A 13102-nucleotide genomic window follows, 5' to 3' on the forward strand; every position below is an offset into this window, starting at 1 on the left:
ACTACTTAGTACTGTCAGCATTTCTGCCTGTTACACCTTTTCTTTCCGCCTATACTCTCCTTTTTCTGGAAATATTTTTTTGTCATGAAAATCCCCCCCCTTTTCAAAATTTACTACTTTTAATGTGTCGTAGACTCTGAACTCAGATAATTGTTATTTAGCAGCTGTTAGAGCTATGTGTAAAAGAAAGATAAAAGCTCCAAGGGGGCCTGTAAGGGTATCCGAGGGTAAAGGAGCTATGAACCGTGGTTTTTACCACAGACCTTATGTCGTTTGTCTGACTTCTCAGACACTGCTGCTTCTTCCTTGGCTCTGAGGGGTTCGTGTTGGGTACGGAAGGCGACCTCGAGGGAGGAACAGCTTCCCTGGGTCTCAGTGTGCAGCTCGTCCGTAAAATGAGAGGCTGGACTAGGCCATGTCCAGGGGCACGTGCGTCACGGGCCAGGAGAGCAGCTCCACACAGAGGTGTTTAAGCTCACAGATCCATGTGTCTGGAGGAGCGAGCAATCACTTGGGATTGAGAAAGTCTGGGAATCTTCCCACGGGAGGAGAGTCCTGTTTAGAAGGGGTGAGGGGGGACCGGTGGGGACCTGTGTCTTGAGAAAGTGCCAGGCCTTTTCACAGGACAGCAGTTATTGTGGTAAAATACACATAACGTAAAATTCACCACTTTAAGCTTTTTTTTTGTTTTTTTGGCCACAGTGTGCAGCTTATGGGATCTTAATTCCTCAACCAAGGATTGAACCCGTGCCCTCCGCGGTGACAGCACGGAGTCCTAACCACTGGACCACCAGGGAATTCCCTATTTTAACCATTTTTAGGTGTACAGTTCATTGGCATTAAGCACACTCACATTGTGTGTAACTGTCATCCCCACACATTTCTAGAACATTTTCATTATGTCGGACTGAAACTCCGTGCCCATTAAACACTAAGTCCCCTCCCCCTGCCCCAGCCGCTGGTGAGCCCCAGTCTACTGCCTGTCTCTGTGAATTTGACTACTTTAGACTCCTCGTACAAGGGGGGTCATACAGTCTCTGTCCTTTTCTGTCTAGCTGACTCCAGTTAGCTCATGTTTTCGGGTCCATCCATGCTGTAGCATGTGTCTGAATGTCATTCCTTTTTAAGGCTGAGTAATATTCCATTGCATGTATAGACCACGCTTTGTCCCTCCAGTCACCTGTTCGTGGAGGTTTGAGTTGTTGCCACGTTTGGCTGCTGTGAATGATGCTGCTGTGAACATGTGTGTACAAGTGTCTGTTCAAGTCTCTGTTTTCAGCTCTTTTGGGTGCACACCCAGAAGTGGAATGGCTGGGTCAGATTATAATTCTGTGTTTAACTTTTTTTTTTTTTCTTTTTTTGCGGTACGCGGGCCTCTCACTGTTGTGGCCTCTCCCGTTGCGGGGCACAGGCTCCGGACGCGCAGGCTCAGTGGCCGTGGCTCACGGGCCCAGCTGCTCCACGGCATGTGGGATCTTCCCGGACCAGGGCACGAACCTGTGTCCCCTGCATCGGCAGGCAGACTCTCAACCACTGCGCCACCAGGGAAGCCCAGTCCTTATTTTGGTCTTTAATTTGCATAATGGATAAGAATGATACTGCCCTATAGAATATTACCAGGGGGGTATTCGCGTGACCAGCTTGCTTTGCCTTTGCCATTGTGCATGCAGCTCGTTGGCTGAAAACCCCATCCCGCCGCGGTGCTCTTGCTCCCTTTCTCTCAGAGGGAGACTGTCCGAGTTTCCACCCCTGAAGGTTTCCAGGAGGCGCGGGCTCTGTCCTTATGTCACAAGGAGACTGGGGTGGGGGGATGTACCTGTGGGTGTGGTGGACGAGGGCTGGGGCTGGGTTTTGGTGGACACAGGCTGCAAGAGAGCTTTAAGTAACTTATTTAAAATAGATGGGATTAAGGGATCTAAAATCAGGTTTGTAAGACATAATGAATTGAATTAGGCAGAGTAGGGGGAAATAGGCTAAAAAGTTGTTGATGTAAGAGCTGTTTCAAGGCACAGGTTGCAGGTGATGCCGACAAAGCAGCTGGAGTTGTGGGTGAGGTCAGGCTGGTCTGCTGGCCCCTGGTGGCCCCGCAGGGGTGGGGGGAGGGTGTGTCCGGGAACCAGGAACGCAGGCTGCTCCTGTCCCCCGGGATGCTGGTGCCGCTCCCCATAGGCATGGTTGTAGGATCATTATTAATAAGAACTGCTACGTTCTCTGGTTCTTTATAAATGGACGCCCATCTCTTGAGACAGGGGCATACCTGCATCTTCAAATCTGTGGATGTAGATTTTAAAAAGTTAATGATTCTGACCCTGGTGTTGAGAAAGAAAAGGACTCCAATTCTGAGAAGCCATCCCGGCCCGCATACTTGTCATCTACAGGTTCAGCTGTAGCAGCCTTGCGCGGGGGTTGCCGTGGAGAGCAGGGGTACTTGCCGGCCCTGGCTCACAGCTGTGTTTCCGTCTAGCAGAGATGCTGTTAACTGAGCCGACTGCTTCCTGACTCAGCCCCACCTCACCTGGGCCCCTGGGAGCTGGTGGCTGCCCAGCTGCTCTGGGCAGCAGAGGTGGGAAGAGCCTGTGTCCTCTGCGAGGACCAGTTGCCTGAAAGGGTGAACAGGCTTCGAATGGAACCACTTCACTTTTTCAGAGGCATCCTCCGAGCCTCGTGAGAAGTGCCCCTCCCTTCTCCCATGGGTGGTCCCGGTGGGGATGCTGGGACCCCGTCCCAGCAGGAGCTCGGCAGACCTTCTCTCAGCTTCCCCGACCTGCACTGGGGAGCCCAGGGGGCTTCAGGGGGGAGCTCCGCCCCATCCTCGTAACCCTGTGCCCAGGTCCTCGAGTCCCTGAGCCACCGGCGTCGGGCTGTGCGTGCGAACCTCTGGGCGGTGGGAGGTGAGACCCCCTGGAAGATTCGCAGCCCAGGCTCCTCTCTGCGGCCCTGGAGGGAGATCAGAGAGGCCACAGAGCCGGGGGTGTGGGGTGAACAGCTCCTGGAAGGTGAAGAACAGAGCCGTTTGTGCAGCAGACCTGTGGTCCCCACAGAAGAGAGGAGACGGGGGGTGAGGATGAAAAGAGAGGGGCTCGGAGAGGCCTGGAAACCGGCGAGCCCAGGAGGATGCCTTCTGTGGAGTCGCCTTTGTAGCTACTCAGAGCCCAGGGTGCGTCCCAGCCAAAGTAGGGGCTCAGAGGAAGGGAGGAGGAGGAAGGAAAAACCTGGCCAGTCAAGAGAAGAGAGACGAGGACGCTTCTCTGGTGACTTGTCGAACTGGATGGGTTTTTCTGCCGGTAGGAAAACACCCACAAGCCCAGTGACACAGGGAGGTGTGGAACTTAGGCCCCAGGGGATGGTTGGCTCGCAAGGTGGGGAAGTTCCGTCTGGTCAGGCCTGCGGAGCCTCATCCCATGGTTGAGCGAAATGCTGGGTCACACCGTCCGCCCAGCAATGAGATGGTGGAGTTCCAGTGACGGCGACACTTGGGGGGCCCATTGTCGCCCCAAGTAGGCTGGCTCTGCGGCACTGGCTGTGCCGCTTCCCAGAGGGGAAGTTACGTAAGACGTGCACCTGCCGCTGTGCTGGTACTGTACATGCCGTCTGCTTTAGTGCTTCCGGAAGCTTCCAAGGGGCCACATGACCCATGGGAGCGGACCGAGTGGCTCCCAGTGCCCCGCATGGACCACTTTGGTCACTTCATCTGAAATGGCTGTCGTTTCTCAGAGATCGTTTTAACACACTTCTTAAATTAAATATAATATTAAAGTATGTATCTTATCATATTGCAGAAATGTAGATAAATAGCAGAAAAGAAAAAAAACATAACCCTGCTCCACAGCATAGCCAGTCTTATTTTGACGTATTTCCTTACAGTCCTTTTTTAAATGCCTCTGAATAGTATAAATGCAGCTTTGTATCCAATGTTACAAACTTTTTTTTAACATCTTTATTGGAGTATAATTGCTTTACAATGGTGTGTTAGTTTCTGCTGTATAACAAAGTGAATCAGCTATACATATACATATGTCCCCATATCCCCTCCCTCTTGCGTCTCCCTCCCTCCCACCCTCCCTATCCCACCCCTCTAGGTGGTCACAAAGCACCGAGCTGATCTCCCTGTGCTATGCGGCTGCTTCCCACTAGCTATCTATTCTACGTTTGGTAGTGTATATATGTCCATGCCACTCTCTCACTTTGTCACAGCTTACCCTTCCCCCTCCCCATATCCTCAAGTCCATTCTCTACTAGGTCTGTGTCTTTCTTCCCGTCTTATCCCTAGTTTCTTCATGACCTTTTTTTTTCTTTCTTAGATTCCATATATATGTGTTAGCATATGGTATTTGTTTTTCTCTTTCTGACTTATTTCACCCTGTGTGACAGACTCTAGGTCTATCCACCTCACTACAAATAACTCAATTTCATTTCTTTTTATGGCTGAGTACTATTCCATTGTATATATGTGCCACATCTTCTTTATCCATTCCTCTGTCAATGGGCATTTACACTGTTTCCATGACCTGGCCATTGTAAATAGAGCTGCAATGAACATTGTGGTACCTGACTCTTTTTGAATTACAACGTTACAAACTTTTTGCCGTGTGTTTTTTTGAGGTCTTCATAACCGATTTTTAAATTGATGGCATTTTCATTTCTTTTGCGATTTAAGTGGGAGCATTTTGAGTTTTCTAATAAGTATTAGGTGTGGAGATTTCATCTTAATTTTTTAACGTGAGGCATTTTGTGCTATAGCTCCTGGCTATTAAAAACACTCAGCAGCCATGGTGAATTTTTAGAACGTCTCTCCTTGTGTCTGTTAACAGGGATCTACCGCACAGAAAAGGATAAAGGCACTTTGTACGAGCTCACGTTCCGGGGGGACCACAAGCACGAGTTCAGACGCCTTGTCTTGTTCCGACCGTTTGGCCCCATCATGAAGGTGAAGAAGGAGGATTTGAACATGGCCGGCACGCTGGTCAATGTCATCGTCCCATTGGCCAGGAGAGTGGACAAGTTCCGGCAGTTCATGCAGAATTTCAGGTGAGCCTGTCAGCACGTGTGTGTGAAACGCTGATGGCGCGTCCCATCCCTCCCTGGTTCCTGCCCAGCGCGAAGGCCCCTGTCTCTCCCTATTCGACTCTATTTTCTTCCTGTAAAGTTTATTGTTGTATCTGCCTTTCCCTAAAGCAATTAGAAAGCTGCCAGATAAGCGGATATACCTTCAGAAGTGAAGTTTAGGAGGATTGGGTTTTCATCAGGATCTGTAGGGTCACGCCTGCTGGGTTCCATTCTGACTGCAGTTGGGGGACCACAAGGCCATGCTGTCCCCTCACTGGACTGGGCCCCTCCCAGCCTCCAAAAGGCCGGCACCCGCATGGCCGTGGACCTGTGTGCTTGGCTGCAGCCTGGCTTCCTTTGGTGTCCTGCCCTGGCAGCGACTGGAATGCATTCAGTCAGAGGCTTTTTTATTTTAACCTGTGTTTCCTTGGAGATTACATGTAAAATTATGCCGAGAAGTCTCCCGGCACTCATTTTTGTAGCTACTCAAGAAGATTTAAGCAGGTTTTGTGTTCTGATGCGGTGTGTAGTTTTTACACGTGTCTTCAAGCTCCTGACGATGTGGTGTCGGATCTTACACTCTTGTGGACGACACTCACACGCTGCTTGAGGTCAATCTGCTAGCTGACTTAGCCAGCTTATTTTAAAGATAGAACGTCATGTGTGCCTAATGATAAATATTGGAAGATCAAACTTATTTTTAATCTTTTATCATTAAATTCACTTTATTAAAAGCCGGTAAGGCTCGGTATAAGTGTGTAGTTGATGCTTCTCAAAATTCTGGATAATGAACACATTTGAAGAGTAACCCGTTTCTGGCCAGGCTTCAGAGATGGGAGTAAATGAAGCCCAGCACTTAGATATCTGTGTCCCTTTCTGTCTTGTAACCTCAGTCTGAATGTGTCCTTCAAGCAAAGGTGACAGCTCCTCTCAAGATGGCCCTTCCCTCAAGATGGTCTCATTCCAGCTTCCAGAACCTTCTCCACTAGCATATTCAGGCCTGGAGATGATAACAGCTCTGCGGTCACTAGGAGGGGCTATTGCTCTCATCCCCCTGTCCTCCTTACACCCTATGATTAAGCTTTGTAAATAGGTCCTTAATACATCTTCTCCAACTAAAAAGAGTAACCCTTTTCTAGCTACATTTTAAGGTCAGAACCCAAGAGTCTTTGGGGGGCCCTCTGGCCTGGTCTTCCGCGAGTTCAGAATCCCTTGGGGCACTCCTGATGCGGCTGTGTGTGTGTGGTGTGTGTGTGTGGTGTGTGCACGTGCGTGCCAGGGCGGGCTGCAGCTCCGGGTAGAAAGCTCGCTGTTACTTGTACCTGAAGTCTGCCTCCCTGTAATTTCTACCCAGTGGGTCTAGTTGTGGCCTTTGAAGCAATGGCTGCCTTTGTCTTCTCCGGGTTTGGGAGCTGGGCCTTCAGCTTGACGTCCTGCGGAGCTGGCTGGGCTGATCTTCCCACACCCACACCCCACCAGTTTGGAGAACACCCCGGCGCACGATCCCACGACTGTCGGCAACGCCCCTCTGGCTCCGGCACTGAAGTGTCTGTGTGGCTGTGGCTCCCTTAAGCCCCCCTGGGTGGGTCTGTGTCCCTCTCTGCCTTCTCTTTGGACCGGCCGAGTGCACTGGCCAATGAAGCATCCATCCTGGGAGGACGGACCCAGGGCTGGGTACCAGGCCTGGAGGCAAACCCTGACTCCCAGCGGCTGATGTGCCTGTTCCCAGGACAAGTGTATAGAAAGTTCCCTCGGCCAGGAAGCTGCCTGGAGCCTGGGGCAGGGCCCTTTAGCACACAGGCTGGTCGCTAGAGAGCTGAGCTTGGCGAGATGGTGCCCCCACCGGAGGGCTGTCTGCTCAGGGGATAGCCAAGTCCTCCTTGCAGGACTCCGGAGCCTGGAAGAAGGATTCTCTTGGGTGCATAGGACTAATTATTATGACTGATTATTGCCTTAGTGTCACAAGGATGGCAAGTAATTAACAGTAGGAATAAAATTGGAAGGGAAATATCGTTGAAAAAAGTAAAAACTTTACAAGTCTCCAAAGTGGAAGTGGTGAAATGAATGACATTCTAGTTAATGTTTTAAAAACAAAAATCCAGGGGTCCTTTCTCTTGCCTGTCACTGTTCAGATGCCCATTGTAGCACGTGGGCAGGAGAGGGTGGTCAGGGAGACTGGTTCCTTGGGGACAAGGAGGGCCTGTGTGTGCACCGGACACTGGACCAGATGGAGGGATAAGAGGAACCTGGCTTCATGGAGAGAAGAATCTTAGTCCCACAGAGATAGAAATAGAGACCAGGACAGTGGGCCAAGAAAGGCTTCCCAGATGGAAGGCGCTTGAGCAGAGGCTGACAGGGGAGTCTGCTCTGTGGACCAGGGGCTTCCGAGCACATTGAGGTCTCTGAAAAATTGGGATGATAGAGGGTACTCAAGCCTGGGGTATTTAATTCCAGGTCAGAACTTGGTAAAGGTGGCATTTCAAGTTGGCTAGCAGAGAATGGATTGTTCAGAGCGTGGCTTTAGGACAACTAACCAAACAGCAGAAAAGATTTAATTCTGACTTCACACCAAAACCCAAAGTAAACTCTGGTCAATTAAATATTTAAATGCCGTTAAATTGACCATATGAGTATTGGGAGAAAATATAAGGGGCTAATTATTCAATATTTGATGTTGTCTTTATGAAGTCCTGTCCATCCCAGGAGTGGAAACTGTTAACTGTGGTTGGCACTGAATATGGAACTATGAGTGATCTTTATTTCCTTCTTTTGGATTCTCTCCGTTTTATAAATTTTTGTATTTTGTAAATTTTTATATAGTTAGCATTTTTTTAATGTTTTCTTTAAAAATTCAACAAAATATATATTTTTTGCTTTTATAATTTAAACCTGACTTTAAGTTTATAAAAGTGACACGTGGCTATTATGAGATGTTTAAACAGTAGAACACAACCAGGAGTAAATTATTTAAAAATTCACTTCTGGCCCTGCTTCCCTAAATTAGCCATTTTTAACATTAATTGAACATTCTGGGCAACTTTCTTTGCATATACACAGATAGAAAAATGACATGCTTGAAATGTAATTAAGCATGAGACATGCTATATGTTCTATTTTTAATTAAAGAATTAAATTTTACTTTACTTAAATTTATAGAAGAGAATCTGAAGTATAACAGAAGAAATTGCTGATCTTTGAGAAAATGTTTCTGTGCTATAAAAGATCCCTCTAAAATTAAAAGAGTGACTTTACAAACCAGAACATATTGGAATCATTATGTATTTTTACCTCATATTTTAGTTTTAGACTACATTGGTTGAAAAATTATAATAAGAAGAGGAGAGCAGCACAGTTATATTTTCTTGCTCTCCTGGTCCCATCTCCCCATTTGCTCTATCATTTTTTTTTCCTTTAAAGTACATTTTTTTAACATCTTTATTGGAGTATAATTGCTTTACAGTGGTGTGTTAGTTTCTGCTTTATAACAAAGTGAATCAGTTATACATATACATATGTTCCCATATCTCTTCCCTCTTGCGTCTCCCTCCCTCCCACCCTCCCTATCCCACCCCTCTAGGTGGTCACAAAGCACCGAGCTGATCCCCTTGTGCTATGCAGCTGCTTCCCACTAGCTATCTATTTTACATTTGGTAGTGTATATATGTCCATGCCTCTCTCTCACTTTGTCACAGCTTACCCTTCCCCCTCCCCATATCCTCAAGTCCATTCTCTATTAGTTCTGTGTCTTTATTCCCGTCTTGCCCCTAGGTTCTTCATGACCTTTTTTTTTTTCCTTAGATTCCATATATATGTGTTAGCATACGGTATTTGTTTTTCTCTTTCTGACTTACTTCACTCTGTATGACAGACTCTAGGTCCATCTACCTCACTACACATAACTCGATTTCGTTTCTTTTATGGCCGAGTAATATTCCATTGTATATATGTGCCACATCTTCTTTATCCATTCATCTGTTGATGGACACTTAGGTTGCTTCCATGTCCTGGCTATTGTAAATAGAGCTGCAGTGAACATTTTCATACATGACTCTTTTTGAATTATGGTTTTCTCAGGGTATATGCCCAGTAGTGGGATTGCTGGGTCGTATGGTAGTTCTATTTTTAGTTTCAACATTGTGAAAATGACTCTACTACCCAAAGCAATCTACAGACTTAATGCAATCCCTATCAAACTACCACTGGCATTTTTCACAGAACTAGAACAAAAAATTTCACAATTTGTATGGAAACACAAAAGATCCTGAATAGCCAAAGCAAGCTTGAGAAAGAAAAATGGAGCTGGAGGAATCAGGCTCCCTGACTTCAGACTATATTATAAAGCTACAGTGATCAAGACAGTATGGTACTGGCATAAAAACAGAAATATAGATCAATGGAACAGGATAGAAAGCCCAGAGATAAACCCACACACATATGGTCACCTTATCTTTGATAAAGGAGGCAAGAATATACAGTGGAGAAAAGACAGCCTCTTCAATAAGTGGTGCTGGGAAAACTGGACAGGTACATGTAAAAGTATGAAATTAGAACACTCCCTAACACCATACACGAAAATAAACTCAAAATGGATTAAAGACCTAAACGTAAGGCCAGACACTATCAAACTCTTAGAGGAAAACATAGGCAGAACACTCTATGACATAAATCACTGCTCTATCATTTTTACCTCATCAGGGTTTGCAGCCCTTACACTTTGCGTTGTAACCACAGCTCCTGTGTGTTAAGTGGATTTAGTGCATTCATCAGCTGTCCTCCAACAGTGGCTTCTTCATTCCTGAGGTTTGGGTTGTCTGGATTTCATGGTCAAGACATTTCTTCAAGAAGGGTCATGAGTGCTTGAGAATAGAATGTCTGCTTGTTATCTGCACAGTTTAAGGATGACGTGGCTGGGCTTAAAACTCTTGGATACACTTTCTTTCCTTAGGACCTTGTAGAGGTTCTTCTGCATCTGATGATACTGTGGAGAAGTGTTAGGACAGCTTTATTTTGTCTCTCTTGAAAATGACGGAAGAACGCCTTCCTTTGCTGTGAACCGTGATCACTTAATCAGGATATGTCTCTCTCAGCTCAGTGCCTGTTGTTGTCTCTCCTGTAATTCAGTTTCCTTGTTTGTTTTGTGGATTCTTTCATTTCAGGGAACTTTTTCTGGTGTTCTAATTTTGAGTACTTCTCCTGCTTTGGGTTCGATTTCTCTGCTTCTCAGACCCAGTTGTGCATTCCATAGGTTTTCTCCACTTACTAGCTTCTCTCTAGTTTTTAATGCATTCGTCTTTTATCTGCTTTCACGTAAGCCTTTCCTTTATATGAGTAATTTGATTTTCAGATACCTCTATTCTGTACCTTGCTGTTTCTAATTTACTTCTGTTTCTTTTGGTTATCACGTTATTTTTCTGAGCACAGAATGTGCTTCTTAATCATAATCTGTTATTTTTATCATTTCCTCTTTGAACTTTTTTTATTGAATTCACATTTTTATTAAGAAAGTGTGAAACATTTGTAAGACGTTTTCTTCAATTAGAGTTACAGTTTGTCTCAGACTATGTTTTTCGTTCGTGGTTTGAACACTCTTGCTTTCTGAATGCCCTCTCTTTCTTCCTTTAACTTTGCTGTTGTCCTTCAGATGTGACTCTCTGCTGTTTGTCTTCGTCCCTCTTGCGTGCGGCGTGCTTTCTGCCGCTCTGACGTTGTAGTGGTGGGTTGTCCTCGGCTGTCCCCCACCCTGACTGAGGGCTGTGTCGCACTCCCGGCTGTGTTTTGTGTTCTCCTCACATTCTTCGTGGTCTGGAAGAGCAGATGAAGGAGGAGACAGCTCAGCTGACCTTTGTGCACCTTTCTTAGAGGCTCCAGATTCCTGCAGCCCCTCCGGGCCTTGGGGCGGGCGTGTGGTGGTACCAGCCGCACTCTACCTGGTTGTGGGTGGACCTCTGTCCTAAACGGCAGAGGGAAGATCCTTTGGCTCCCAGCAGGGGCCTCTGTTAAGGGCTGAGGCTAAAACATCCGAGGCCCTCATTCGTTTTCCTCTCTCATCTTTACCCACCGGTTGTTTTCAGCTCTTTCCACTCCCACAGGTAAACATGGGGAAAAAAGATGAGGTTTTGGCCCTGTGTTTGCTGGGGGGGCGGGGAGGGGTCTGGCCGTCAGTGCCCCTCGCCCCGGCTCCTCTTCCTGCTCTTACGAAGGATCTTGACTTAATGCAATGCCCTTTCCCCTCTGGTCCTGCTGCACCTGCCTCTTTGCGGGGGTTAGTTCACCGAGCATCATTAGGTTGGCCCTGCTTCCTTCGCCACTTCCCACGCGATGTGGAGGGGCCAGATACCCCGCTGCAGCCGTCCCTGCATGGAGACCTCACCACGGAGCCGGGGCCCCTGACCGCCAGCCTTCTCAGCTGCTGCACACCTCCAGCCCCTCTTCTGCAGCACTTGTGGAGCTGGAACCATGAGGCTACCGTGGACTCTTCCATTTCTTTCCTTGGCCTCCTCTTTGTGACGTTTATGGCAGATTGTATCTCTTTTTTTGGCCATTTGTTGGTGGCAAGATTTTTGCCATTTTCCACTATTTTGGGTACATGGTTGCAGTGATCACCACTTGAGGTTATTTAAAGCATTATTCTCCCACTGCATCTCCTTTAAAATGTAAACAACCTTTGCTCTGACACCATTTGGCTGAGGACTTTTACAAGTCACTTCACACATCTGGGCTTTAGCATCTTCTATAACATCAGAGTACTGGTCCACATGAGTCCCTTTCACCTCTGATGCTGGTTGTTAGGTTTTTTATTTCCCACTTCAGTATCAGTGTGCTAAGTATTCAGCTAGACAAGACCGAAATGGCTAAGAATTATAACAAATATGTCTTCTTGGACGGAAGAAATCGATGTAGAGCCTGGAATCCCCCAGAGAGAGCAGGCTTGGTCACAGACACAAAGAGCCCTGGGGAAGGCTGGATCTGAGAAATCGCTCACTTGGGGTGATGACTGGGCCTGGGGTGCCCTCTGCAAGGACCAAGGACCAAGCTTTCCTGGTCCAGAACTGTGTCTGGGGTAGGGTGGACCCCCGTGACAAAATTGATTCCTGGGTTTATGGAGTTCATGGCCTAAGGTATTTATTATGATGGCTCTTCTATTCTCATGATTATTAGAACCATCTCAACAAATCCTAAGAATTATTTGTGTTTATAAAAAATACAAATTCCATGAAACCATTTTTATAAAGGTCAGTGGACAAGGACTCAGTAACAGTGTGGAACAGGGGTGAAGTACACCTGGGCGCTGGGACTGAGGGAAGCAGTGAAACTTGTCAGAAACACCAGCTCTGAACCCCCTGGCAGGCCAGGGTGGGGAGAGAGAAAAAGGAAGCCTAGTTTCCTTCAGCCTCAGGGGTTAATGAAAAGGAAGCTGCTATTTGTTGGGTGAGAGAAGATTTTCCTAGCCCTAGACCCTAAGGGCCTTTATTTAAGAGGCCATGAACAAGAATGGGTGATGTTCTGGGATTTACAAGAAGTTAGGAGGCGAAGCACAGGGAGATCAGCTCGGTGCTCTGTGACCACCTAGAGGGGGGGATGGGGAGGGTGGGAGGGAGACGCAAGAGGGAGGAGATATGGGGATGTATGTGTATGCATAGCTGATTCACTTTGTTATAAAGCAGCAACTAACACAACATGGTAAAGCAATTATACTCCAATAAAATATTAAAAAAAAAAAAAGAAGTTAGGAGGCTAAAGCTCCTCGTAACTTGTCCCCTCCATGAGTGGCAGTGACACCCGGATGTGCCCTGAGGACATGTATGGACCCTCTGGTCAGTTGCTGTGGGGCTGCTTTGGGGCCTTCGTGCTCCGGGCTCCACTGTTGCTATGGAGATAAGATGGCTCTTTGCTCCAGCAGCCTCTTCCGCCCTTGCTCTCTGGTGGTCCTGATCCCTGGATGAGCCTCGCAGGCTCCACATGCCATTTCCCCTCCCAGGATGGCTTTACGCGTGGCCGTAGAGGGGGTGCCCCCAGGAGAACTTGCTTCAGATTCCGTCCCCTTTGCCCAGTGGCG

At 47.4% G+C, this 13102-nt stretch overlaps 1 protein-coding gene across 9 annotated transcripts in view; it reads left to right on the forward strand.

Annotated features, from left to right (window-relative positions):
* Positions 1-13102, forward strand: part of CSGALNACT1 (chondroitin sulfate N-acetylgalactosaminyltransferase 1) — a 327407-nt gene that overhangs the window by 279482 nt on the left and 34823 nt on the right. For all 9 annotated transcript variants that reach the window (XM_060086122.1, XM_060086117.1, XM_060086116.1 and 6 more), the window contains one exon: positions 4812-5028. In XM_060086122.1, the coding sequence (XP_059942105.1) occupies positions 4812-5028 (217 nt within the window). The remainder of the gene's footprint in view (positions 1-4811; positions 5029-13102) is intronic.

Source organism: Mesoplodon densirostris, chromosome 20, assembly GCF_025265405.1.
Source record: "Mesoplodon densirostris isolate mMesDen1 chromosome 20, mMesDen1 primary haplotype, whole genome shotgun sequence".
Taxonomy (NCBI): domain Eukaryota; kingdom Metazoa; phylum Chordata; class Mammalia; order Artiodactyla; family Ziphiidae; genus Mesoplodon; species Mesoplodon densirostris.